Source organism: Perissodus microlepis, chromosome 19 (genome assembly GCF_051167445.1).
Source record: "Perissodus microlepis isolate ML-2025 ecotype Zambia chromosome 19, ASM5116744v1, whole genome shotgun sequence".
NCBI classification, from domain to species: Eukaryota; Metazoa; Chordata; class Actinopteri; order Cichliformes; family Cichlidae; genus Perissodus; species Perissodus microlepis.
The window spans coordinates 22,892,056-22,918,635 of NC_140479.1; the positions used below are offsets into that span (position 1 = coordinate 22,892,056).

General features: G+C 38.8%; 1 protein-coding gene across 1 annotated transcript; it reads left to right on the top strand.

Annotated features, from left to right (window-relative positions):
• Positions 1-78: 78 nt before the first annotated feature.
• wdr25 (WD repeat domain 25) lies at positions 79-26,321 on the top strand. Its single transcript, XM_084915666.1, has 7 exons — positions 79-170; positions 860-1,572; positions 7,440-7,587; positions 21,067-21,197; positions 22,445-22,615; positions 23,038-23,178; positions 25,488-26,321. Exons 2-7 carry the CDS (start codon positions 874-876, stop codon positions 25,707-25,709), a joined length of 1,512 nt encoding a protein of 503 aa, XP_084771792.1. The 5' UTR covers positions 79-170; positions 860-873; the 3' UTR covers positions 25,710-26,321.
• The last annotated feature ends 259 nt before the right edge of the window (positions 26,322-26,580 follow it).

The following is a 26,580-nucleotide window of genomic DNA, read 5'->3' on the forward strand; positions in this document are numbered from 1 at the left end:
AATAAGAGCTTTTAATTTAAGTGAGCGTGTCATTTCAATTGGCAAACGGTAACAGTACTTTTATGCTGAAATGCTACATTAACTCGAATTGTCTTGCGGGATGCTGAACCTAAAGCATGACTGTATTCATGCTCTGTGCCGGATAATGTGATTATTTCTGCAGAGTACAGGTACAATAATTAAGAATACAAACAACAATTAAATGGTAGCTTTCTGTGTTTATAGTCTCTGTTAAGTTTCCAAACATAGAGGCAAACGACCATAGTTAGCTACTTTTGCTATACTTGTTGGAAGGTACGACCAGTGCTTGTCATTGAGATGTTATTAATCCAAAATTCTTACGTCAAATACCTCCAATTAGCATGCATGCTAATTATACATGCGTGGCCGTGACCGTAACTGTACGCTATCCTAAGGTGGGAAGTTGACAAACCTGCCTTTGCTGTCTCTGTTTTGGACAAGCCAAGTGTGTAATCACCGTTAATTAACACGTAATGCTAACTGCTAGCTTTTAAAAAAGCATCGCATATGATTCCGAATCTCCCAAAACATCGCTTCATGTCCGTTTTTGTTATTAATAAAATGGTCAGCAACTTGTTTACCTGAATAGTTTCCCCCTAGTATCTTTAGCTGGTCTCTGGGGTATTATTTTAGAAATAGTCGGTAAAGCAAAACAAATGTTAAGATTTGTTGTTAAAATTCCAGGTTAAATTATTTTAAAACCAAAAGCTGCTGTTGCAGGTTTAAACCTTTAAAGAGTGACAAGCATGTTTACCACCTTTAGTTGCAGGAGTACATGTAGCCACTAGATGTCACCGTCGGGCCTCTAATGAAACAACTCATGCCTTTCTGTTTTCAGATTTTCATGTGAAGATGTCTTCATTAGTGGACTATGAAGATTCAGAGTCAGAGGATGACTCACTGGATCAGAGAGTAGAAGGAGCAACAGATTCTGCTCAAACAGAAGAAAACCAAGACACTAATATTGTCAAGGTTATATCTTACCCTGGAAGATTTGTGTCTGACCAGACAGTGTGGGAATATCATAAAAATATGGCAGAAACAAGCAGGTCTTCACTCCATCCTCACTCCCAGCCACAGAGCTTTACTAACTCGAAAAGAAGATGTGGAGGTGCAGCAGATTTTAGAAATACTGAAACATCTTTGAATTTGCTTGATAGTCAGAGGGAGATGGCATCCCCGCAGGCTCTTCCATGCATGCCACAAAGTTTAGGCAATGCTGCAAACTCGGCAAAAAGACAGCAAACTGTCCCATCTGGTGTCAGACCGTATATCCCTAAGAGGAAGAGACTTGCCACTTCAGAAGGAGTGGAGCTAAAGCACCCAGCAGAGCAAGTCCTAGGGAATCAGGCCAGAGAAAGTCAGATTCTCTCAGATGTGTCAGCAAGACTGAAGCCATATCTTGCTCAAACGCCCAGCATGACAGGGATACCCAGGAGGCTTCTGATGAGCCTGGGGGGCCACCAGGGCCCAGTCAACACAGTGCAGTGGTGTCCTTTGCCCCATGTCAGCCATCTGTTGCTGTCTGCCTCCATAGACAAGACTTTCAAGGTAAAGAAAGCTACATTTGTTTTATAAATGATGTACAATAGTGAAGCTGTGGAAATACTTCAGTAGTGCTATGCTTTAAATAATGTAGACCTGATGTGTTGTTTTCTTTTATTTAAACTGTCTCATACAATTAAATTAATCATTATATTTCCCCACTTATCTTTCTGTAACAGAATAGAATTTCAGTAGAAATAGAATAAAATATGCTATTTACTCTTGGGATGCTCCAGGTCCAGTTATAGCGAACTGCTTCATAAACATTGAAACGTAGAAACGATGCAGGGTTCAACATAACAAATAACCCTGCAGCCTGGGGCCATTAAAAAAGTATGTCGGTCAAGTTGATTGGCTAGCTGCTGACACATTTGGACCAGTAATGTTGTTTCCACCAATCGATTTACCTGTGAACTGGCTGAAATGGACCCTCACTGACGAGTGTTTTTTTCTTACCATCAATATGATCACATTAAAGAGGCAGTAAAGATCACAATCTGTGCGGATAGCTTACATGTGAGAAAGGTGACCTGCTCCTAACCACAGCTGCATGAAGAAGAAGCTAAAATTTATGCAGATAAACTGATATTTAAATTTGTCAGGGGAGCAGTGGCAGCCATCCACCATCTCTATTTGAAGCAACAAAACCTGCGGCATGCAAGTGCTAATTCAGGCTTTGGTTATATATTTTTTTCTGATATGAATTTATAATCTAAAAACACAAATCTACTAATACATTATGCGATATTCTTATACATTCAGCTAGCAGTATATAAGTGAATCAATAATTGGCTTTTGTTTGTGGGCACCATAAAAAGTCTGATCTGCTGGTCTGTTGGCCCAGTGGAGAAAAATGCTATGTTGACAGGTTTCAGCTTTCATGTGGATATATATCACTCATCCAAAAACAGTTGTTTAATCTGCCACGAGGGTATCGTGTCCATACCTCTACAGCAGAACTTACCCAGCGTGCAAGCTGAAGCTGCGAGAGCTAAGAGGATACTTGCTTACCTGACATGTAGTGTAATTGGAAGAGATACAGTGTCTGCCCTGCTGCCTCAATTTATAAATATACAATGTACCACTTTCTTTAGAATCATATCTGTCGCTGTGTGTTGAATATATGTCAGGGCCCATGGGGCTTCCTGTCTCTCCTTCCCGATTTATCTCACTGTTTGTATTCTACCTCCCTCTCCTTTTCTCTGGTTCACACCAGGAAAACACTCCATCATTTCCCTGTTGTAAAGGTCAAGCAATGCAGCTAACTGCCTGCTATCGACTAAATATGTCTGTCCCATCATAAAATCAAATACTGCCCCAATATCCTGTGAGGATTTTGAATAATTAACGATTTAAATATGAATGACTATATTTGCATAATCTTACAAGTGCAGCGGTATGGTAGCCACCTCTTCTGGCACCTGGAAAGGGTTGTTTGGAACAGATGGTGGAGACTAGCAGAGGAAGGGAGGAGAAGACCTGTTTGTTTGTATGCATGGATTATCTCTTCTTCTCTCAGGCTGTCTAACCAGGCGTTTTCTGTGAAACCAGTAAATAGACGAAGTTCTCATACTTATCGTCAAGGACTGTGACAGTATTTTGAAATGTGGAATTTCAACATCAGACAATGAAATGAAATAAGTATTTCATTATATTTCCTTAGATTTGTTGACAAATTCAGGTACTTCCAGGATAACTATTTTTTTTTATAGTAATTTGATTTTTTTATGTAGAGAAGAAAAATCTTTTTCCCAAAAATATTTGAATTCTATTAAATTAAATTAAATTACATTTAATATCATTTTAAAAACTCAGTGAAAAGAAGAATGATCAATAAAAAAGTCAATATCTGTACTTAAAAAAATTCTAATAGGAAATTCAATTTTGCATAGCAACAATACTGGAGCTTCCATTACTCCCATTTAAAAATAGAGTTATTTTATATTTAGATGTTTTATATTTTTTCAAATGCAACTGATAAAAATATAGTAATCCCACTCTGTGGCTATCTAACTGTATCCTGTGTAACCATTTCTGAAATATACAGATTGATGGATTAAGATTCAGGTCTTTTCCAAAGCAGTTGGTGTGATGTGGTGGTGATGGTGCAGAGCTCCACTGCTCCATATCAAACCAAAGCGTCTGAATTTCACAAAGTTCTGCAAAAATCTATGAATCAGTGAATCTTCAAAGAAACGTTTTTTATTTGGTAAAAGTATCTGTAGTTTGAGATAACTACAAGATGGTACTGATTATTTCACCGCTTATTACATATTTATTTGAATATTCTGTACTTAAGATTTCAATTGATCAGTAAAGAAAGTAGTTGTCAGGAGTTCCTCGATTGATCTGGTAATCATTCGGTTTAGGGCTGTAACCTTTCCAGATTTTCACTTTACGATTATCATATTAAAAAAATCTAATCAAGACATATATAGAAAAACTGAAAAAAGCAATCACAATTATACAAAATTGATTAGTGTGATTAATCTATATCTTTGTTTACTGTGTGTTGTCTTTTTTTTGGAAATTCAACTCAAAATGCAAGTGAAAACAATGTTTACACAATCAGTGGCCTCAGGAATTCGCATGATAAGGTGGGGCCAGGTTTCACAATGAACACACCCGAAACTCTGGCTGATTGGGACCCACACCCAGTTTCACACCTTGGCTCAGGCGATTAGAAGATCATCAGGGGGTCCTTTTGTCCCTCTGTGGGGGGATACTCCCACTAGGTTTATATCTGGGACTCTCCACCATTTGACCTTAGAACTGAAGAAGCTTCTCAGATGAGAGGTGAAACGTCTTCAAGTAAACTTAAAGAAGTCCAGACGCTTTTCTTTGCAAGCTCCTTTGACTATGATGACCTGGATGACTGAGAACCTTCACAGACAATCAGTGGCAACATTATCAAATGTGTATTTAAGATATAATATTGAGATTTCATTTTAAGTTAGCTCAGAGTGACATTAAGTTCCAATTTACTGTAAACCTTTTAACAACACAATTAATAGGAATTTGTTGGTTTGCTCACAAAACACACCCAACAACACATAACACAGCACAAAACACAAGTATATGAAACAAATCAACCTATAAAGTAGTGCAAGTGTATTAGGGGAGATTAGCAGATCACAGCAGGGCACAGTACTGCCAAACAAAAAATGGTGTATTTTGTCTACAGACAACTTCAGATTAGAAGAACCTGCTTTTTTTATTTGGGAAGTGTTAACTGCCAGAGAAACAGTAACGCTCCCTGGGGTGTCCTGGTGTTGAAAGTAACAGGAAAACTGTTGAAAGTGACACGTTGTTAATGCGGCGTCTATTTTCTTATTGCACATTATTATTTATTGACATAATTTAATGTCTTTTATGGCTTTCAGCACTTTGACCACAGCTATTGTTTACTAGTCTGGTTTAATTCAGAGGAAGGACATAATGAATGAAAGCCTAACATTCACCTCTCTGTACTCAAGTTCCTTCACTGACATGCTTTTGGTTCCTGACTTGTGTTGTTCAGTCCTGTCTGTCAGACTATTATTATTATTATTATCCCAGCCGGTTTGGAGCTGATGTCACCATGGCTACGGCAGGTGTAAAGCAGCCGTTTTATGTTGATAATACGAATACCAATTTAGTTTTAATTACCAAGAGTCATTTAGGAAGCAGATTACCCCAATGAGTCATTTGCAGGGATCCGCTCTGCATGTCTGTTAAGTGGCCGGTGAAATTAAAGGGGATGCAAATAAACAAGCACTCGTTTTCAGTGATGCACAAGTCTCGCTCGGTATTGGATTAATGCAACTGTGTGCAATGAATTGTTTTGTTATGCTGTATATCATCGCTGCTGTCATTCACAGAGCTGAAGCTGTGGCCCTTTGTCAGACTTGTTATGTAGAAGTGTGTTTGGTTTAATACTCCTCAGCTTTTTGGTCAGTTTATATTGTTATCAGTTGCTTTTCTCTTAGATTTCCATGCTACCTTCAGATGGCAGTGTTTCCCTAAGCGGAAGATCATTCAGAGAAGAGGCTTATAGTGTTGTACAGTGAATGGGAGTAATTCCTAACAGATGCATCATGTCCATATTTAGTTTATTTCAATTAAAAACATGCCTCTGTTTCTCTCTGTCTCTGCTACTTTTTCCCCCACCCTGGAGGCATCTCTAGCATTCTGTTTGTCAGACTTCTGTCTGCTGGATTCAGATGTCGCTCTTCTCTGTCCATCTGTCTTCTTTGTGTCCTGTGGGAGCTGTGGTACAGTACTTTTTTACTGTGTTTCATGTGCTGCATAGAAGAGTCGTATTTAATAATGAAACACAGAGAGAAGCACAAAGGGATCTGCAGTGCTCCATAGATCTTAAAAGTTCCTCTGTGGCCCTGGCAGTGCTTGTGAGCCCAAAAAATCCTTCATCACCTCAGTGGGCACCAGTCCAGACCACCCACTGGATTTCAAGCTGGGCTTCAATGAGAACCTTTTTCCTTTCAGCAAGAGGAGGAGAAAATCCTACTTTATCATCTGGACCTTTTATGAAAGACATTTTATAATAGTGATTTTGCCAAGTGAACCTTTTGAAAGCCATCACTTTGACTGAAGACATCACTTGAGCAGTGTGGGTAATTACCACCTCCTTTATTTACACGCCACATTTTCACCATGATATCGTATTTCAAACCCGCAAGGTGTCACGGTGTGTAGTCATGACCGCCATGACAAACAGGAGGCAGCTGGGAGCTTTTCTCTCCTGCTCTGTTTTTTATCAGAGTAAACTCTGACAATACCAAAGCATTAAAGCCATTACAGCCCAGTGGGAATTGATTTATAGGCCCACTCAGAGGTAATTAGTTTGATTAATTCATTAGAAAGGCTGTTTCTCCCTTAAAATCCTACAGACAGACCCGATTTATATGGATGTTTTTCCTAGTTTTTCCAGCTGATCATTTCATTTCATTACAATGGAAGTGAGGTGAAAGTGGCCTATATTAAATCTTTCTCAGGTTTGAGGAAACTTCACACAGAAAAAGAGTTTGAGTTCCAAAGGACACAGCACAGGCACACACAGAATATTTAAGGTTTGTAAAATTTGTCCAAACTGCTGCTTTTGATTTTCAGCAAGCTGCTTTAAAGCTTCGTCCAATTCAGACAAAAGTCAAACAAGTGCAGTCAGTTAAAAAAGAAAAAAGAAACACTTGAGCATTGATGTACATATACCATAAACCCACGCTACATATATTCCATGTATCCATTTGTAGTTATGCGCTCACAGTTCCATACTTATTCAATATTTGTTATATATACACACATATGAAAAAGAAAAGTAAAAAAACAACTTTTGGCTTATTTTATCATTTTTAATAACAGTAATAACATCACCTTCATTACTGTTAAACTTAACTAATAGATTTTATTGTCACATAATACATAGATTGGTTTTGAATTTCATAACTGAGCTAAACCTCTCTAGAATGATAAATTGACAGGAAGTTAACTGAATATTTGTATAAAGTTTTCTTTGAATGTCAATTAGATCCAGTGACCTAGGCTTCCATCTGCTTGATGTGGAGGGAAATGACTGCATGCCAAATCCTCTGATGTATTTCCTTGTTCTTTATGTCATCAGGTCGTGTAAAAGATCCAGGGTTCTTTTGTATATCTCTATATATGTGATCATTTAAAACAACCCCTAAAAACCAAGCACAACCTACTGATTATGGATTTTGAACTCTTAGAAATTCATGCAGTCAGTTCTTGGCCTTTGAGTCTTTATTCCTGAACTGTCTTAATCTTGTGCACAGTCAGTGAAAAAACAACAAAAAAGACTGCAGTCTGGATAAATTTGTGAGTTTGGCGTGAATCGATGTGCCCGTGTCTGGCAGGTGTGGGATGCAGCAGAGAGCGGGCGATGCCTCAGGGTTTACACCTGCCATTCGGGAGCTGTGCGCGACGCCTGTTGGACCCCCTGCGGGCGACACTTTCTCACCGGCTCATTTGACAACACGGCTGTGATCACTGATGTGGAGACGGGTGAGCAGCAGCAGCATTTCTTTCTGTAGTTCTGAAGAACCAAATGTCAAATAACAAACCAGTGGCTTTACTTTTTCAAGTATATCACTGTGATTTTTCCCCTGAACCAAACTCAACACGAGATATAATTTTGGATGTTCCCATACACAGGCAGAACGACTGTGGTGTGTGTAATACATTTACTTAATTGGCTTGAAGTGTGAGCCTTTGTTTGATTAGATATTTTTCTCCAACCACGTTGCTGATGTTGTGGGACAACAAAATGTCTGTGCAATTTCACTTCATGCACATTTATTGTTTCTCAAACTCTGATTTAAAGTCAGTGTAGTAATTTATGTGTGGAGTAAATTTAAATTGCCTTGAGCCTCCAGAATCTGTTATGAGCTCATTGTATGGATTGCAGAGCTACTTCTCTCTCTGTCTCTGACTCTCTCTCTATAGTCGTGACTCATTTCAGGGACAACCTTTGAAATCTGAATTCCTCGAGCAAATGTCTCTGCAAAGATGTCTCCAAGCACAGCCAAGAAATGTTGCTTTCTTGCCTTTTAATATCAAAATAAAATAACAGGTATTTTGTTTTAATGCCCAATTTATGCTTTAGCGGGAAATCTACGTCATAACTTAGATGTAACCACAAACTTCTCTGAACTCTACAACATAACCTGACCTGCACACCCTCAGAAATGCAGCTACATGTTGGTTAGTGCTGCTGATAACTATTGTGGTGTACCAAAATCCACTTGGATTTAGGCACTTCAATTCATGTCAGCTCATTAAGTTACACATTCGATCCCTGGCTGCGCCATCTGCATGCCTTGGGCAAGACACTAACCCTTAAGTTGCGATGCATCCATCGGACTTGAGTGCTATGGTATAGTAGAAGTGATACATATTACTAACAAAGTTGTGAATAATTTGTAAGAATAATACATTTACTTTAGTTAGTTTCCTGCAAATCAGCCTAAAAATCTACAGTGGGACTACATTCTCTGGCCACTACATTAGGTATACCTACATAATCAGCAAATTACATTGCAGTGCATTTAAGCATGTAAACAGCTAGATGACATGCTGAAATCTAAATTGAACATCATGCTGCTCTGAGCATTTTAGAAATGGCTGATCTACTGAGATTCTCCCACACAGCCATCTCTACAGGTTACAGAGAATGATCCAAAAAGAAAATAACCAGTAAGCCGCAGGTTGAAAATGTGTCATGGCTACTGAACGGACTCACGCGCAGACAGTTCTTTCTAAGAGACCAAAAGGACATTTATTTACAACAGGATCATCTCAGTGCTATATATATGTACAGTGAGTTGGGAGGGGGGTCCAGGGCTCCAGGGAGAGAAGGGGGGGGGGGGGGGGGGATCCACACACACGCTTCCTCTTCCACACAGTCACCGCCACAGCTCCTCCGCACACACGCACTCCTCTTCAGCCTCGCTCCAAAACTCCACACACGCTGCCACACCCGGGCAGGTCCCGTGATTTGGTCCAGAAGAGGGATATCTACACACAGAAGTTAACGTTAGTTCCACAGCAAAATGCATACAAGGGATTCTTTTGAAAATGCCGAGAGCACGAACTCAGGAGGTTCAACGTTCCAGCGGTGAGCTGCTCTGTGCCACTGCCTTAAATAGCAGCTGGGGCAATCAGCCAGATCAGCAGCAGGTGGACACAATCACACAGGTGCGTGGGCCAAGAGCGAGAGCCCGTAACGAGCTCCACCCAGGCAGAGAGGAGGAGGAGAGACAAGGAAAACAAAAACAAAAACGAACAACAACAACAAAACCTGTAGCCAGCGTGAGCCAACCAGAGAGACACGGGGACCGTGACAAAATGCTTTGCTGATGCCAGAGTTCAGATGAGAATGGCCAAACTGCTTTGTGATTTTTTTTGCACTTTGAGCCACTTTGTAGTAATTGAACATCATTTAGGCGCCACAGTCTGCCTGAGTACTTGTGATCACAGTGTACCCATTTTCTGATAATGATATTGTGCCATGTCACAAAGCTCAAATCATTGGAAACTATTTTCTTGAGCGTAACTGCAAGGTCATTGTACTCAAATAGCCTCCGCGGTCGCCTGATCTCAATCCAACAGAGCACCTTTGTTATGTGGTGGAATGGGAGATTCACATCATGGATATGTCAGCAGTTTGATACTATCTTGTCAGGATGAACCAAAATCCCTGAGGACTGTTTCCAGCACCTTGCTCAATCTATGCCATGAAGAATTAATGCAGTTCAGCAAAGTTTACCTAATAAAGTAGACGTGAGTGTATATTGAATGCCTGTAGACTGTTTCATTCAGGTGGGAGGCAGATGTCTTAAATGAAAATCTAAAATAGAAGTCTATCTGTCTATCTTTTTATCTAACAATACAAGCATGGCAGTAAAGATGATAGTAAGTCATATATACAGTCTGCCACAGTAAGACTGCTTATTGAGCAATAAGAATAGTTACCATGAATGTTCTCAAATTCCTTGTATCTGAACAGAGAGAGAGAGAAAATTTCTTTGAAGCCCCCATGGCATCTGCATCCCTAGGGTCAACACATGGCAATGATGACTTGCTGCCGTTTTCACTTCCCCTCTAAGCTTGTCTGTCAATACTGTCAATAAAGCCTACGGATAATAGCTTGGGCAGCCCATTAAACACACAGACAGCTCCAGGAAGTGGATCAATAATGGATACATCACCACAGGAGCAGCTACCATGACCTTATACTGGATCGTCTCTAACCAAAACCATAAACAAACAAATGCTTTTGGTCATATGCAGCCAATAGCTTGATTGATCTTCATCCTTAAAATATCAATTTTAAGGATGAAGATCTGCATGAGAGCGCAATAAGGCTGCATTTCTATTGCAGTGTGTGATGAAGAAAATTCAATTTAGCTGAATATTAATGTGGGAGTTGGGAATTCCAGACCAGTTTCTGCACTACAGATGTGGTGGAGCTCAGACCAAGTCACGAACACTTTAAAGCAAATCATATTCTGGCAGTGAAAAGAGCACATGGAATAAGCTACATGCATAATTTCCCTCATAATATGTTAAACAGATTCCAACATGCATGGGGTTTGAGTTCTCTTCACATCAAATGCTTTTCTGAAATATATGGCACTCACAACTCACCGAGGTTTTAGCTTAGTTATTCTACCAGCACCCCCCTCGCCATTCATGCAGCCTATATATCAATACTAGACTGGATGATGGGATACTCAGAAAGCTTGAGTGTTTGTGATGGCAGACTCTAATCATGATAAATGTGATCTTTATGCTCTTCACGGTAATGCAGATCCTCTTAGCTGTAACAGGAAAAGCAGTTGGAGCTTTTGTGTTCAATTGAGCTCTCTTTGCAGAGGTATACTCGTCCTTGAATAAACAGCGAGAGTCTTCATGGACATCTGACTCATCATTTCACTACTGCATATCTACCCTCAGTGCTGCACTAATCATTATGTTTGCAAAGAAAAGTAATTTCCTATGCCTGTGTGTTCAGAATAGTATGTGGACCCATTTCCCCTTGCAAACCTTTGCAGTTGTTTCTGTGTCCAGTTTAATTTGTAGAACCTTATACCCACTGCCAGCGGTCCAAGGCAAGCTGTCACAGCTGAATAGCAATAGCTTGGGGTGAAAACGATATAGGGAAGGCGAGTAGGTTAAGTGGCATAATGCTAAAAGAGAAACTGAGGAGAGGAATGTAAGATAAAGAGGACTTTTTAAAGTCAGAGAGGCTGAATAGTGGAATAAATTAATTAAGTATGGATGGCATTAGTGTGAAGCCCCAGCTTTTGTACGCACTCTAACGACCGTCTTCAGAAAAGCCGATCGTCTGATGACGATGATGTAAAATATGTTCACCTATTTACATTCTCCCACAAGTTGATGTGTCATTTCATGCAAGAAAAAAGAAACAAAATTAGATCAGAGAAAAGCAATAATACACAATAGTTGTCTCTTGTAGTGACTTCCAGCTCAGTTTAGGTTTGCATTACCTTATTTGATAAACCCAGGTGAAAGATTCAGTAATAGGTTGGTTGTGAGATGGAGGTTCACATTAGTGCCACGGGCAGGCTTTTTTTTTTTTTTGTTCCAGACTGAATTACAAGGCCAATAGTGCAAAACTAAATTATTGAGTCACACTGGGGATTGGAGTCTGGGGGTCATGCAACAGAAAATCTTTCTGGTTTTCAAAACACAGCTTAGATGCTGAAATTTCTTCTCCAGCCATGCAATCCATGTAACCCACACTGTCACGCTGGGTACATTTGAAAAAGTTAGATCAATGAATAAATGCACATTTTCATAAATAAGGAAAGAAAGGGAAGAAGTAGTAGCTTGCACACGGGTTAACAAAAAGTCAGATTTTGCAGTCAGTGCTCTTATTTCTTTCATCATATATAAATAAATAGAGAGGCTTTTACAATATTACAGTATAAAAAAAACATCTTTCAGCATTCGGTCACACATTTTTATTCCACTGGAATATTTTCTTCAACATATTCAGTTCATTGTGTGGATGCTTTAAGCATCCACACTATTGAGTTCCTCTTGGGACTTCCGTACACTTTTTGGCACTTAACTACTTCCACAATTTTCAGCCGATTTTCACCGTTCAAATTTTAAACTATTCTGCTATTTCTGCTAATGTGTGCTATGACTTTTGGTATTTTTCACTATTATACTTTTTAAAATATTAAGCTTAATTTGTCCCATTGAAATGAATGGGAAACTTCTGCAATTCTGCTAAAATTTGCTTGTTTTTGAAACTTAACTACTTCCTCATATTTTCACGTAGAACAACCATTCAAACTTTAAAATGTTCTCAAATTATTGGGCTATTCAGGTATAAATCAGCTTTTTCAAATCTTTTACCATTTTACTTTTATGCCTCTTAAAGTTTTCAGTTGCAAAATTGTGATTTTTCACAAAATACATGCGTTGTTATGGTTGCTATGCACTTGGCTTCCAGTGTGCCACTGAAGGTTTTGCAGTCTTCTCTTCATGTCCGAACAACTTCTTGCTACTTGCTCAATTTTCACTCAACTTCCACAAATTATACATCAAAACGTAGGTATTTTTGCTGGCTTTCCGAAAATGTCACTATCATTGTTGTGGGATTTATAGAATTTTGGCAAATCTCCTCAGACCAACACAAAGTCGCAAAACTCTCCATAGAAAGTCAATGGAGAGCTTGTTGAAAATCACCGCTTGATTTCTGTAATGAGAGGCATATTCGAATCGTCATATCTCCTTAACGAACCAAAGTTAAGACATGAGGCTTGTCCCAGTATATCTTCAGACACTCCTGACGCTCACAATTCAAGAATTATTTTCTCACCTATTACCGTTCTGAAATGAGTTAGACTTGTTTGAGGGTAGGAAATTCGTCCTTCGCTCAGGTTTCTTCAGATTTCAAACTCTGGAAATGAACCACTTTTTTCTCTCGTCATATCTTTTTAATGGATTTCCACAGAGACCTGAAAATTTCTATGACTGTTCACCAAAGCCTGCTGTCTCTTACGGTGAAAGAATGATATTGATACTCCAAATAGATTTAGAGTTAGAAAGCGTTGTTTGAGGGCAAGTCAAGGCAGTTTTTGCTTTGCTCTACTCAGTTATGGTGCATTAGAAGTCAAATATCTTTAATAATTCATATTTTAATGATAAATTGTCAACACTGGAAGATTCCCCCATCTCTTCTGAACAAAACGGTGTAAGAATGACCGTTCTAGCCCCTACGGTTAGGAAATTATGGTCATTTGTTTGAGGGGAGTCGTCATTATGAGAAATAGACTGCAAAAATCCTGTGTCTCTCTGTGCTGCGTGCACCTGTTTTGGCGGGAAAAAGTGCACAGGCTCTCTGATTGGTGGATTCAAATTCAGCAGCTCCCAGGCTTTGACCTAGAAACTTACTTCTCTCTCCCTGTGTGTGTGTGTGTGTGTGTGTGTGTGTGTGTGTGTGTGTGTGTGTGTGTGTGTGTGTGTGTGAGACAGAGAGCGAGCGAGAGAGAGAGAGAGAGCCTTTTTATGGGATGATCTCATTGTAAGATTCAAATTCAATATATTCAGACTGGTTGACTGAATTGGATCTTGTGTGTGTGTGTGCGTGCGTGTGTGTGTGTGTGTGTGTGTGCGTGCGTGTGTGTGTGTGTGTGCGCGAGACAACCACAGAGAGAGAGAGAGAAAGCCTTTTACAGTATTCTGCAAACTTTTATGATTTTACCAGCTTTTCTAATATGGACCTCAGATTCTTGTTAACACTCCATGGCACAAATACTGTTCCCTTTAGGCTCTGTGTATGTGTGTGTGTATCAATATTTCTCCCATTTTAAAGTATTACTCCTCCATAATTGTATTTCTGTTAAATCAAAGTACTTTTAATAAATCTTAGTACTTCTGCTCAAGCATAGTATTTCTGCTAAATCATAGTATTTTGCCAAATCTTTGTTTTTGTTCCAAATCATAACATTTGTCTTATGTTATAGTATTACTACTAAGTGGAGGAATTTCTGTCATGTTACAGTATATGTCCTGATTACAGTATTTCTGCTAAATTATAGTATTTCTACTATATTATATTTTTCTCTCTAAATATAGCACTTCTGCTGTATAATTGTATTTCTGCTATGTTATAATATTTGTGCTAAACCAGAGTATTTGTGCTGAAACATAGTATTTCTGCCAAATGATAGTATTTCTGCTAAATTATAGTATTTGTGCTAAAACATAGTCTTAATTTAAAATTACAATATTCATAGTTCATCACAGTGTCTCTGGTAAATCACAGTATTTCTGCTATGTTGTACTATTTTTCTAAATCATAGTGTTTCCGTAATGTTTAAGTATTTTTGGCTAAATATATTCTTTCTGTTATCTTATACTATTTCTCCTAAATTCTTGTATTTTTGAGAAGTTATCATGTTTCTGGTAAGTTACAATATTTCTGCTAAGTTCTGCTGTGCTATTGTATTTCTGCCAAGTATTATATTTCCTCTAAGATATTGCAGTTCTGCTAAGTTATTACATTTTAGCAAAGTTCCTTTGCTTCTGCAAAGTTTTTACAATTTCTGCAACTTTTCAGCTTTTTCAGCTAGTTTTTGCATACAGCTTCAGCTTTAAAGCATCCACACTGCATTTTCGCAGGAAATGCAAATTTTTCTAGTTAGACTTCATTTGCATGTACCAAGAATTAACCACCACCGTGTTACTGCATAATCACAGGAGCCTCAAGCGTTGCACACCAAGAGGCAACGAATGCAAAAGCACACACCCGCAGTATTATTTCCTCTAAATCCCACCAATATTTTGACCTACTTTGAAAGCTTCATTTTAGAGTAGCAACCTACTAGGTCAACACAGGCTTTATATAGTCCCCCCCCCAAAGAAAATAAAACAAAAGAGCTTTCCTTCAAAAGACAAAGGATAAAACCCACATCACAGCATTTCTAACTTACATTAACGCCCATGCACTAGTCAAGAAAAGTGAAGGACTTGGAGGCTTTGTATGAGCTTCCGTGGTGATGGCATTCAAAAGCAGCCAACACGGAGAGGGGAGCGTTCCCAGCAATTCAGTGTGCAGTATTTTGCAGTTGCTCAATACTTCATTTCTTTCTATTATTGAGCTTCTTTCCTGCTATTCGAGATGATCTGCTTTGACCTACAGCGTTTAGTCATTTAACTTGTCACCAACATAACCTGACAGCTAAAAAAGAGAGGATAAAGCAAAGACATAGTATTAATTAAAAACAAGATCACAGAAACATATCCAGAGTTAAAATATCAAGGGAAAGATTGTCAAATTGTTGCCAAATTTTAATCTTTTGTTCATATGTGCATCGTGTTAGTGAAGTTAAAGCTTAGTGCTGAAGTTGAAACATCTTCATTCTTCATCTTTGCAACCTTGGCTTAAAACAACTTGCATGATTTAGAGGATGAGCTGATGAGCTGTTTCAAGGCCCATTAAGAAAAATAAGGATTATTTTGACCTGAAAAGTAGTGTAGGTAGAAAAAAGGTGGTGCCGAGAGTAAGCATAGTATGTCAGCTATGACACGAAATTTGTGAGAACAGTTTTTCCTATTTTCATTTAAACATTAGGTTTAAGTTTTGTTTTTGTCATTACTTCCACTACTACGTCACAATGATTAACTAAGCAGTGGCTCACTTTAGCTTAAAGCCGTCTTGGTTAATGAAACCTACTATGCAGTGTTGAAGGAAGTACATTAATTTTTTAAAATGAGGATTAAATTAATAAATCATGCACGGTTATTTAAGGATTTTGCTACCTTTTCTATCAAGTCCGAGGGCATGGTTGAAATGAAAAATATATAAATAAAACAGTCAAAAATACCGCTTATTAAGTCTACATCCAAAGCATTTTTTCGGATGTGGCGTGTCAGACTGAATAATGTGTTTCCTAACCTCTGCATAAGTGCAAAGACAGCACCCATAATGAGGCAGACTCGCTGCTTCTCTCTGCTCTGAAGGGCTCATCCCTGCTATCCCAGTCATCCCTAATGTCCTCTGCTCCAAGTCATCCACTGTTTGTCAGCACTACAGCACAATCACAGTTCTTTCAACAGATTAAACTATTGTGAGGGAGGGACAGATCACTGCTGTCCTCCCGTATCTCCTCTCGCATGCCAGCTAATTAATCTTGCTTAATTAAAACATGATGAGGCCCTATTTATTATGAGGAGAATGTTTTCTCATTGTCTCGCTAAACACAAGTTTAAATCTCGATGACAAATCTTCTGCATATCGCTGTTGGTAAGCCAATTAAGCAGGAAGTATGAGCCTGATGAAACTGCCTGTTAAAACTTTGGATCAGACCAGTGCAGTCGTGAGTGAGTGAACTAGTCCCCCATTAAAAGGAGAGAAGGTCCATTTTTGGTGCAGTTTATTAGCTGTGAATCATTCCCCACTTCTAAAAAGTCTTGGTGGGAATATTGTGGAACAAGTCTATAATGAAGTATGTTTTTGTTGTGGGCTAACTGTCTAAGACTGTTTTAGATGTGGCCTTTGTTGTTTGTTCGATGAATTAATGAGAAGCCATCGAGCCCTGAGGTGCTCCACTTTGCATAGCCTTTGACAGAGTTGCTGGCTCATAGTCTTGTTTCATCGTTTTCCCAGGAAACTAATTTTTGGTTGCACCCTGTCAGGCTTAATTATATTTTAGCCCTTCGGTGTTTTTGTTTTATGTTTAAGTATGACATTTTTTAATTGACTGAGATAAAGCAGCCTCTAGCCAAAACAGTACTTTATACTCTGGTTTCTTTTCTCCACATCACATCTTTGTCAGTTTTATCTTTTTGTCTCGAGTGATGCTTAAATCCTCTCAGAAACTCATGTGTACAATGCCGCTGTCTGGAAATAGAGAGATAAAACTATCACTTAGGAAAGTTGTGCACTTTTGCAATATTTTCGATCGGTAGAAACTAGCAAGATTTTGTACTGAACACAAGAGTGCAGGTCGGCTGAAAATGAGCAAACAGTGCTGCAAGAAATAAACAGCTTGCATGGTACAGCACACTGATTTACATTTGATATTTACAACAAAAAAAGTGTGCTATCCTGAGGATTAGCACTGCTCTTCAGCAGACAGAAATGATGCTATATTCACAATATTCAGGTCACATGGACAGAGTCTAGACACAGCGGAAGGATACACTGTAAACAAATCTTTCTTTATAAACAGGCTGTATATAAAAGACAGACTAAGTCTCCATGTCTAGATGAAAACAATATAGAAAAGCCTTGAAGGTGGATTCTTTCTAATGGTGAGTAGTTTATAGAAGTAATCTGACTTTATGGAAATTTGTGAGAAAACAATCCCACTGCTCACTAGATTTATGACCTTAGTAAAAAACTTGAGTTTATGGTCTCAATTGGTAATTTTAAGTCTTGCTTAATGCAACATGATGTTCATGTTGTAAGTTAGGTTCTAATTCAGAGTAAACTATAGAGCAGGGTATAATTTAGGCATGCCTACCCTGTGATTTGAAAAAAGGCTCCTGTTTGAGTGTGAAGCGTCCTTGGTTTCTTAGCCAGATCGTCCCCCCTGCTCGTGACAATGCAAAAACCAGATCTGGAGCCTTCAAACCAGGAATCCACTAATCAATGGGGGACATCTTGTTGGCTTAGTCCATCTTTAATTTTAAAATATATGAAATCTACACATCTGTACAAGTATTTACATGTGGCAGCAAACATATCTAAAATTAAAGTACATACATAGCATGTGTAATTTTTGACAGTGTGAAGTGATGAGGAAGACTTATAGGATTTCCACAACCACCAAGCTTATCGTCTTCAATTTCTGCATTTATTCTTATTTATTTAGAATGTTTCTTTAATCAGTCTTTGATTCTAGTTGTCATTTATTTTTACTAAATCTGTGTGTTACATTTATATCATGAAAGCAACTGAAATCTTTAGGATCCCATTATAAAGTAACAGAAATCGAAAACATTTTCTGATATGATTTGTCTTTCAGTTCAGAGACTGCCAAAATAAAAGCAAAAGCAAAATGAATAGTGTTTAATGTAGCTCTGTGGACGCCTCACTTCACAGTCAGTTGTAGCTCACTATTAGGCTCATGCTTGATTACACACACCAAACAGCTTTGGGCCATTTGGTGCCCCCACCCTATTGAACGCTCAGTTGTTTCTGTTAATACTATACTTATACTATTAAAAATGCATTATCATAATTGGGCAGTTCTGACCATAATACATTTTTTGTTAAGCAGTGGCAACAGGAAGATTCTTGGTTAAGGAGAATTAGGGTTAATCATTTCGGAACACACTCTCCACGCTCTTGTGTGAGTTCATATTAAACTTGTCCCTGCCTGGAAATCTTTTCTTTCCTTTACTCTTCCATCATTCCCCTGGCCCTACATTACACGCAGAGTTTAATGCTCACAAATGTAATGCATGTGTCAATGGAACTGAAACTGGATCCCCAAAATGTGCTCAATTAATAAACCAAAGAGAAGTATCTGGAAATGTTGCATGTGTGGGGTAATGCAGCTAAAATGTATGCTGGCTGTGTTTAGTTTGGCTTTGACAGCTGAGAAAGAAAATTCCTGCCATTTACCTTAATTCTGACTGAATTGGGGCAACCGTGGCTCAGGGGGTTGGGAAGTGCATCTGTAACCGGAAGGTCGCCAGTTTGATCCCCGGCCTCTCTGTCCTGGTCGTTGTGCCCTTGGGCAAGACACTTTACCCTACCGCCTACTGGTGTTGGCCAGAGGGGGCCGATGGCGCGATATGGCAGCCTCGCTTCTGTCAGTCTGCCCCAGGGCAGCTGTGGCTACAACCGTAGCTTGCCTCCACCAGTGTGTGAATGCAAGAGTGAATGAATAGTGGCATTGTAAAGCGCTTTGGGTGCCTTGAAAAGCACTATACAGGGAGTGCAGAATTATTAGGCAAATGAGTATTTTGTCCACATCATCCTCTTCATGCATGTTGTCTTACTCCAAGCTGTATAGGCTCGAAAGCCTACTACCAATTAAGCATATTAGGTGATGTGCATCCCTGTAATGAGAAGGGGTGTGGTCTAATGACATCAACACCCTATATCAGGTGTGCATAATTATTAGGCAACGTCCTTTCCTTTGGCAAAATGGGTCAAAAGAAGGACTTGACAGGCTCAGAAAAGTCAAAAATAGTGAGATATCTTGCAGAGGGATGCAGCAGAGCTTCTGAAGCGTGATCATCGAACAATCAAGCGTTTCATTCAAAATAGTCAACAGGGTCGCAAGAAGCGTGTGGAAAAACCAAGGCGCAAAATAACTGCCCATGAACTGAGAAAAGTCAAGCGTGCAGCTGCCAAGATGCCACTTGCCACCAGTTTGGCCATATTTCAGAGCTGCAACATCACTGGAGTGCCCAAAAGCACAAGGTGTGCAATACTCAGAGACATGGCCAAGGTAAGAAAGGCTGAAAGACGACCACCACTGAACAAGACACACAAGCTGAAACGTCAAGACTGGGCCAAGAAATATCTCAAGACTGATTTTTCTAAGGTTTTATGGACTGATGAAATGAGAGTGAGTCTTGATGGGCCAGATGGATGGGCCCGTGGCTGGATTGGTAAAGGGCGGAGAGCTCCAGTCCGACTCAGACGCCAGCAAGGTGGAGGTGGAGTACTGGTTTGGGCTGGTATCATCAAAGATGAGCTTGTGGGGCCTTTTCGGGTTGAGGATGGAGTCAAGCTCAACTCCCAGTCCTACTGCCAGTTTCTGGAAGACACCTTCTTCAAGCAGTGGTACAGGAAGAAGTCTGCATCCTTCAAGAAAAACATGATTTTCATGCAGGACAATGCTCCATCACACGCGTCCAAGTACTCCACAGCGTGGCTGGCAAGAAAGGGTATAAAAGAAGAAAAACTAATGACATGGCCACCTTGTTCACCTGATCTGAACCCCATTGAGAACCTGTGGTCCATCATCAAATGTGAGATTTACAAGGAGGGAAAACAGTACACCTCTCTGAACAGTGTCTGGGAGGCTGTGGTTGCTGCTGCACGCAATGTTGATGGTGAACAGATCAAAACACTGACAGAATCCATGGATGGCAGGCTTTTGAGTGTCCTTGCAAAGAAAGGTGGCTATATTGGTCGCTGATTTGTTTTTGTTTTGTTTTTGAATGTCAGAAATGTATATTTGTGAATGTGGAGATGTTATATTGGTTTCACTGGTAAAAATAAATAATTGAAATGGGTATATATTTGTTTTTTGTTAAGTTGCCTAACAATTATGCACAGTAATAGTCACCTGCACACACAGATATCCCCCTAAAATAGCTAAAACTACAAACAAACTAAAAACTACTTCCAAAAACATTCAGCTTTGATGTTAATGAGTTTTTTGGGTTCATTGAGAACATGGTTGTTGTTCAATAATAAAATTATTCCTCAAAAATACAACTTGCCTAATAATTCTGCACTCCCTGTATAAATCCAATCCATTATTATTCATATAGTCTCTTTATTTTTTGCTTGTTTTGGGACAATCAAGCAGAAAGTAAATAGTCTGTATTTACTCAGATTTATTGTTGAGCCTTTATTTATGTGTGTTTTTGATACCAGATTAATGATTAGTGATTAATCGTCCAGCCATCTTCTCAGTTTATCAGTGGATCTTTATGTCTGTGACATTTTAATGATAATGAATCAATTAAGCAATAATTCAGCAATTTTCAGTTTTTAGTTGAAGTGCTGATCTTGACATTTATAAATGTGGACGCAGTAAAGAACGGTAAAGTAGAAAAATAACAATATAACAATAACTATAATGATTAATTCAGTTAAAGAAATGTAGTTTATAATCAATCTTGACAAACCTGACACTTCTGCATTCACAAATTAGCAGCATGATGTTGTAAATTATTCATAGTAAACATACACAAACACAAGATTTCTGTCATGTTTTTTTTTTTTAATCAGTCTTTTCTCTTTTGTAGGGCAGCCAACAGTGAAAGTGGACAACGAGTTTAAGGTGATGTGTGCGGCCGTGCATCCCAGCAACCCGGAGGTTTTCCTGTGTGGAGGTTACAGTTCAGCAGTCAAGGCGTGGGACTCTCGCAGCTGCAAGGTCAAATTTATTACCCTCCTTACAGTAGATTTATCATTTTAATTTTCTGTGGGTTTTTTTTACCTCCAGAAATCTAAATGAATACAGTTCAAACACATCCTCTTTGTTCAACGCTGCTACACGCTCGGTTTCACATGAGTACAAACATACGAGTCTATATTTCACTTTGTGCAATGACCCTCTAGATAATGCTTCAGCATGCATAGGGAGAATGCAGGTTATATCACTAATTGTTCAAAGCAAATTTTAATTTAATCCTGGCTGCATAAATTGTTCCTGTGAAGCTGCAACCTAATATTGCTATTAAGCTTAATGGACTGTTTTATATGATAATCCTATTCACTTCTTCAGAATGTGAATGCTCACTTGGCGAACTGAATCGTTCCCCTGCATGGTTAGACTTAATGCACTGAAGATGTTTCTGCTAGCAGGTGTTAGTATGAGTTGCGGACAGAGAGCAATCCTTAGAAAATATGTTGTTAAGGCTGTATGGTTCTGGCTGCCTGTGACTCTTGACTGTTAGCTGTTTCATTCAGGATCAAATTACCCATATTGGATAAAAAATTCAAGTCAGCCACCTATGTCATAATTTTGCTGATATCCAAATGGATTCAAGAAGCAGAAAGGATTTGTTTGACTGATCTGCCACATTATGTTACAGGTCACTCAATCAGCCAATTAAATCTTTATTTTGAACATAAAAGTGCCAAATAATATATCATATCGGAAAAAAAGTTGACTATTTCCCATTTAAAAATGAGCAGAAGGAAGCAAATGCTAATTAATTCCTATCCCTATCTAGCTCATACACATATGCTATAATAAATAAATAAATAAATATATATATATATATATATATATATATATATATATATATATATATATTGCCAAAAACAAAGTTAGAGGATGCTTTAAGCAGCAGGTAAAGGGTTAAAGGTTAAATTCTCAGTGCAGAGGAGCCGGTAGCCATCCATTGTGTGCTTTTTAAAATTTTTATTAATCATCAATAAATTGATACATCAGGGTGTGCTTTATTGCAGATTGAAACCACAACATATAAGTTCTCCATTGCTGGGCACTCTGTCATCATTTGACAGCAAGTCTTTACAGCCACAAGGACACGTGGAACTGTTATCTTGCCTTTCCCCCTTAATGACAGAGGTCTAGATGTTCCTCTCCCCTGTTTATTTCTCTTCTTGGCTGAGTGCTTCTACAAGTCATCCATGTATATGTATGTGTGTTACCAGGTGGTGAAAGTTTACCACGCCGGCATCCAGCAGACCTTGGACATAGTCTTTCTGAGAGGCGGTGTGACTTTTATAACAAGCTCTGACTGCGTGAGCAGAGACTCTGCAGACCGCACCCTCATTGCCTGGGACTATGAGACCACAGCCAAAGTCTCCAACCAAATCTACCATGTAAGATATCTGTGTATGTGATAAAGAAAAAAAAGTAGGTCTAATTACATGAGGTTTGGCTGGTATATGAAATTAAATTTATAATCTTAAGAGACTCATTTTTATTTTAACAGTTAAATTAAGTAAAAAAAAATGTTTAATAACCTTTGTGCTTTTTTATACAGGATAACTTCTCATTCTGAACAGTTTTGAGTGTATATTCTCTTTACTCATTGGAATAGATTGAAAATGATGGTCAAAATAAAAAATATTACTACATATACACAGTGGATTGATCATAAACCTTTATACCATTGTACAAACTTTTTTTTATCATTAATACACTAGTTAACATGGAGCTGACTTCACCATAAGTAATAACAAGAAAAGGTCAAATAGTGAATTAGTTTCCCTTCTCATTCTTCTTCTCATTTGGCCACCAGGAGCGTTACACGTGCCCGAGCCTGGCTCTCCACCCGCTGGAAGACTCCTTTGTTGCCCAGACCAATGGGAACTACATAGCAGTGTTCTCCTCCCAGCAGCCGTATAGAATGAACAAAAGGCGGCGGTTCGAAGGACACAAGGTCAGTATCGACTGGGGGTTACGCAGGCATAATCCATACTGAATAGCACTGCAGTCAGATGTACACAGACACACACACACACACACACACACACACACACACACACACACACACACACACAGAAATACAACTTCAGCAACATCCCACCCCACACAGCTTTAATTGCAACCTACATGCTTCATTGTCTTTACCAAGATTCATAGCAGTGTTTCCTCCCAAAAAAACAAACCCACCAAATACAATACAACAGTTCCACTGAGGGAGGCAACAGGAGCAGCATATGGCAGCACATTTGAAATATTACTGAAAAATGCAGCACTGCTAGTGTGGCATTTGGACTGTTGTTTACAATAATTGACAGGAAACAAATGGGTATCGCGCATTCCAGGTCCATTTTTGCTTTTCTCTTTCTGGTACAGCACTAAAAATCAACAAAAAAGAAACAACGTGGCAGAAAAGACCTAGAGTTTTGTTTCACAAGCATTTTGTATTTTATTTATATACTATATACTACAATAAGACAGATGTTTCTTATAATTACCTTATAATAACCTTTGTGTTATTGTGATTATATTACTGAAAGCATTGGTAATTAGCCAGTTGCTAATTAGTTGCTATGATGACTAAAACACAGACATATCCATAATTTTTCTGCTCCTCCTACCATATTGGTAGGACACAGTGATCACTTAATGGGTCTTCACCCAAATGGTGCATAAGGTTAAGCTCACATTTGTTGTTTTACAGCCAATAGCGTGTGAATTATGATGGATTGTGAGCCAGTTATGCTACTACATCATTGATGACAAGGTTTTAATGCAGTCTTAACAGAAGCATTACATACTCTAACAAGAAGTTTAATACAATGAGCATGAACTGTAGTAACCCATTATTTTCCACAGGTGCAGTCTATAACTTGAAACCACTTGTTATGTAAAAATATGCACACTTGAGTCTGGGCTTTGTGCCATAAGAAATAACCAGTTGTATTACAGTAAAGTTTAGATGAAGAAGTAATGAGCTTTTATTCAGCTTAAAACACAAAGTCCAAAGCAGGGGTCTAGGAACCATCCAATGCAGAAAACAACAGCAGGATCTCACAAAAACATGGGACTATTTATAGAACAAGGACTATTTGGGGATTGGAAACAGGAGGGAAATGAGAGACAGGTGAAAGTAATCAAGCCAATCGGACAGAGTGGAAGTAAAGTCCAAAAAGTGACACGAAAGAAACGGAGCTATTGCAGCAAATCAACAGCCCTAAAATGCCTGCTGAACATGGATACAGGATTCAAACTAAACAAGGGAACACTGTAGGACATAAGCATAAATAAAGAAAGATAGGACAAAGGAAGGAAGGACAATAAACTAGAAGTAGGGACTCAAGCTAAATAAAGTATAATGACTGAAAACTAAGGCAACTTAGCAGGGATCGGTAATGCATAAAAGCAAAATATGGTGCTTCCAGAAAGGATTTTAAAGTATTTACAGTGCTTTAGTTCTTCAACATTTAGCCTAATTCCAGATTGGATTAAATTCATATTCACCTCAAAATTCTACAATTACCCCATAATGTCAAAGTGAAAAATAATTGCTTGAAATTATTGCATATTTAAAAAAATAAAAATATAACATGTACATGAAAACAAAAATTGAGCTCAGGTGGGTTCCGTGTCCACTGATTATCTGTCTTTTCTACAACTTCACTGGAGTCCACCTATGGTAAAGTCAATTGATTGTTACTGTGGGGTATTATTGTTCATTCTAGCGCTGCGAATGCTTTCTGTTTATTCCACGGCACCTGACGAGATAGTATTTCTGGGGGTTCTTTATGCAAAGTGACGATCTAAAGTGGGTTGGTGTGGATACAGACTCGCACTTCATTCAAAATTTAAACAAGAAAATCACTAAGTAAGAAGATGAGCCCAACTTAAAGTTAAAAGGTTAGAGTGTTATTCTGCTTCTTTCTGTAATCCTTTGTCAGTGTTCAGTCCATCAAAAACAAGACTACACTTAAACTGTCTACACAAATCAAGAGTTGCCTCTGCAGTGTTTGTAGGTATAAATCAACAGTATGCAGACACCATCAGGGTGCCTGCACTCTGTCTGTAGATTTGTCCTCCCCTGGGACTTTCCCCAGTTATTTGTGACATTAAATGTATGCAGGTAAAGGCGGATGAGAGCTGTTCTTTGATTTCCCTGTAACAATTGCTTTTTGCTCTGAAGGTTGAGCCAACACGATTCTGATTAGTTCTCTAAAATCTCCTCTGAGCCGCTATAAATGGATTGTAACATGTTTTTTGTTCTAGGTGGAGGGATATGCAATAAAGTGTGGCTTTTCTCTGGATGGAACTATCCTGGCCTCAGGGAGCTCCACTGGCTCCGCTCACTTCTATGACTATCACACAGCTCATATGCTTCACACCCTCCGTGCCCATAGCCAGCCCTGCCTTTGTGTGTCTCAGCATCCCATCTTACCTACGACTGTGGCTACTTGTGACTGGGGCGGTGAGATCAAGGTCTGGCACTGACAACCAACTATGAACAAAGAGATTATAAACTTAAAATGTAGCAGGTTGGCCATGAGATGGAAGACTGTATTAAACAGAAACGTCATGTGCACATTTATCTTCAAGACTATAGCTTTCATAATCTCTTGGCAAAAGATAAGAAGAACTTGGCAAAAAATGCTGAAAGTCAGCAAATCTACTATCTACTGATTCCTTTGGAAAACATTTTTTTTACACTGACTATCTTGCAAAGCTTTCACATCATAATAAAAAAAAAACTAACTCAATTTCAGTCGCTATGGTGTCATCTCACTTTAAGCGTTTTATTCATATTTGTCCCATCTGTTCACATCCTGTAATCTTGGTGGTTGAAATGAAAACAGTTGAAGTTACACTGTATGAGATCAAAGGAAGCTTCTTTACAGTTAAGAGTTCAAAGAGTGAACTATTGTTATGGGTTTTATCTAAAGTGGTAGGCGGTGGAAAAGTAGTCTAGCTGCACATATGCCCACAAAAACACCCCAGTGCTTTTATAGTCCTGCCTTTCACCCCAAGCAAGGGATTTCAACATCACCGTAGTCTTTAAGGTTTTGTCAAAATAAAAATAAAAACATCTCTCTGGGTGGTTTTTAATCAGAAGTGTTTTTCATTCCACATTCTGCATACACATCACTTTTCTTATTCCCTTTTCTTCTCTCTGGCTCTGATATGACATTTCCTTTCACACTGCATCAAAGAAAGACAACCAGAGAACTAAAAAAAATATGCCATCATCTGTCAAAGCATTGCCAAGTTCTCCCAGAGCCCTGCCAGTCAACAGCAGAGCATTGAAGTGCAGATGCTTGTGATCTTTATTCAGTATATATAGTAGAAACATCCTTATCCTTGTTTA

Bases quoted from the DNA above. Each gene is read 5' to 3' on its own strand.
- wdr25 (XM_084915666.1), top strand. From the start codon at position 874: ATGTCTTCATTAGTGGACTATGAAGATTCAGAGTCAGAGGATGACTCA. The intron at 21,198-22,444 runs GTCAAATTTATT...GTGTGTTACCAG, and splicing joins GGGACTCTCGCAGCTGCAAG to GTGGTGAAAGTTTACCACGC. The intron at 22,616-23,037 runs GTAAGATATCTG...TTTGGCCACCAG, and splicing joins TCTCCAACCAAATCTACCAT to GAGCGTTACACGTGCCCGAG.